The 2,338-nt window shown below is 38.8% G+C and overlaps 1 protein-coding gene across 2 annotated transcripts in view; it reads left to right on the forward strand.

Moving 5' to 3' along the window:
• atp6v1ab (ATPase H+ transporting V1 subunit Ab) overlaps positions 1 to 865 on the forward strand; it is a 10,328-nt gene extending 9,463 nt beyond the window's left edge. For both annotated transcript variants that reach the window (XM_081717872.1, XM_027008039.3), the window contains exon 15: positions 32 to 865. In XM_081717872.1, coding sequence (XP_081573998.1) covers positions 32 to 124 — 93 coding nt within the window. In that variant the 3' untranslated portion in view covers positions 125 to 865. The remainder of the gene's footprint in view (positions 1 to 31) is intronic.
• The last annotated feature ends 1,473 nt before the right edge of the window (positions 866 to 2,338 follow it).

A 2,338-nucleotide genomic window follows, 5' to 3' on the forward strand; every position in this document is an offset into this window, starting at 1 on the left:
ACTGGTGTCTCCGTGTCTCCCCGTCTCTCAGGACCCTGTGAAAGACGGAGAGGCTAAGATTAAAGCTGACTATGCCCAGCTGCACGAGGACATGCAGAACGCCTTCCGCACGCTGGAGGACTGAGGTCCCTTCCTAGGGCCAGTCGTGCGGCAGGTGAATGCACCGCTCTGCTGCGGTCCTCTCCACCTGCCTGCAGTGACCTATGCTGTAGCCACGCATTCCGCTGCTTCGCTTTCCCTCCTTCTTATGTAACTATGTTGTGGTCTGAGGTGTCTCGGCATTCATGCATGTGAGCCATTTTTATTCAGTGGTTGTTGCGTGTGTGGTGCGCGCGTGTGTGGTGCGCGCGCGCGTGCGTGTGTGTGTGTGCGTGTGTGTGATGTATTTTCATACCTACTAACCTCTGCCTCATTCTTCGGTGTATTTTTGAGATTGTCCAGTATCTAGTTGTAGATTTCATACATTCATTTGGTGTAATTATTGTGCCAATTTTGTCTGTGTACAGAAGATTTGGGAGCCATAATAACTTCAACTGATATTTATTGCAAACATATATTGTACTTAACTGCATTGTTTGTTTTTGTTTTACTGTTTTAAGCTGTATTATTATCCAGTACAGCCATTGTATGATTGGGGCATTGCGGTTCTCTTTTGCACTGCTCATGTGACCGTGTTTAAGTCCTGAAATAGTAAAATTATGACACATACAGGTTTTTATTTTTATGTATTTATTTTTTGTAACGTACCCAAGTGAGAACTACATTAGTGATGTAGGATATGTGAAGCTGACAGTGCTGATCCTGTTCGGTATATGTGATTTTGAGATTCTCTTTGTCAAATATATTGACTGATTTCCTGATTACACTCCTGTCTAATAGCTGTATCTCCAAAGTATATTTTGAAGAGTAGCGTAAATCCAGTTTACTCTGAGAGGTCAAGGGAAAGGTAGGCAAAGCTGAAATCTTGACTTGGCCACATTTTAGTGAGTCAGAGTCTTCAGCATTTCAGCTCTGCACTGTGAGACTGCTCAGTTGTTTTAGCAGTGGTCACTTTGATTACCGGCTTCTGGACCTCACGTCACAGAGCAGGACAATCCAGTTGTTCTGATTAGCACCCAGTTAACATTAAATGTCTAAATTTATTTTAATATTTGTTGAATTCCATAAAGGGAAATTGATAGGGGTGTAGTTAAAAACCCTTCTCACTGAAACAAGTATGTGTATCTGGACACTCATTTAGGTGCCTGCAGCATAGGAAGTAAATGCTACATCTTAGAAAAACATAACAAAAAATAACTCATATCAAATGTTATGCTAAATAGTAGACTGCTAATGAATAATTGCACAAAAATATCAAATTATTTTTTAAATAATTTCATAGAATATTGACCTTTTTAAAAAGTCAAACGTGTCTTATTTTAAAAGATATCGTGTAATCAGATGGGTTTTTTGTTTGTTTGTTTGTTTGTTTGTTTTTTGAGTAAAGGTTTAAAGTCTCCTGGATGACAAGAATTTGGTTCTTTATCAGCTAAGAAAAACATTGAGCACTGCACTGTCATTCTGGGGCAATTTCTAAAGCACCTGGTAAAATAACTACCAAAATATGCAGTTTATCCTACGTCTATTATGAGTTTATGTCTGTATAATGAACTGGGACTCTTGCTTTATCCCCCAGTAGTGATTTATCAAGTCATATTATGCCTGTATACCACACAAGACACAATGCTTACTAAAGTTAACTTTCACTCACACTAAAGTCACTGTTTACAATCACACAAATTCCTCTTTACTTGAGAATGCGGTTTCTGTCTCCCAGGTGTTTTATTTAGATAAAAAAAACAGTGAAAGGGCACACAATAAGTGAAATAACAAGGAAGCATCTTGAACTATAGTGAGGGCATGAAAACGGCAAAACCCTGGCACACATGTTAATGAGCTGAAAGATGAGGCAGGCGGAGCAGACCGGAGGAGGAGTTGGCTGAGCTCGTACAGCGTGTCAGAAAGGTGAGATTTTTTTTTTTTTTTTTTCAGCTTTTATCTAGTCTATGGTCAGAGAAAGTAAACAAAATGTAATTGAACTTGTTCCTGTAAATCTGAATAAAAGAGTGTTGAATATTAATTTAGCCAGATCAGAACACACTTAAATATCATCTTCGGTTTCATCTTCTGTTGCTATCCAAAGACACTTAACCTGATTAAAACAAGCCACAGTAAATGTGATATTCTGGTACAAGAAGACAAGAAAGTGATGGTAAAGACCATGGTGTTCTTCTGCTCCCTCTATAAGAAAATAAAAATGAAACTTTTGGGGGTGGTGATTATATCTATCTTCACTCTG

This window comes from Electrophorus electricus, chromosome 1 (genome assembly GCF_041902795.1).
Source record: "Electrophorus electricus isolate QZ-2024a chromosome 1, ASM4190279v1, whole genome shotgun sequence".
Taxonomy (NCBI): Eukaryota; Metazoa; Chordata; class Actinopteri; order Gymnotiformes; family Gymnotidae; genus Electrophorus; species Electrophorus electricus.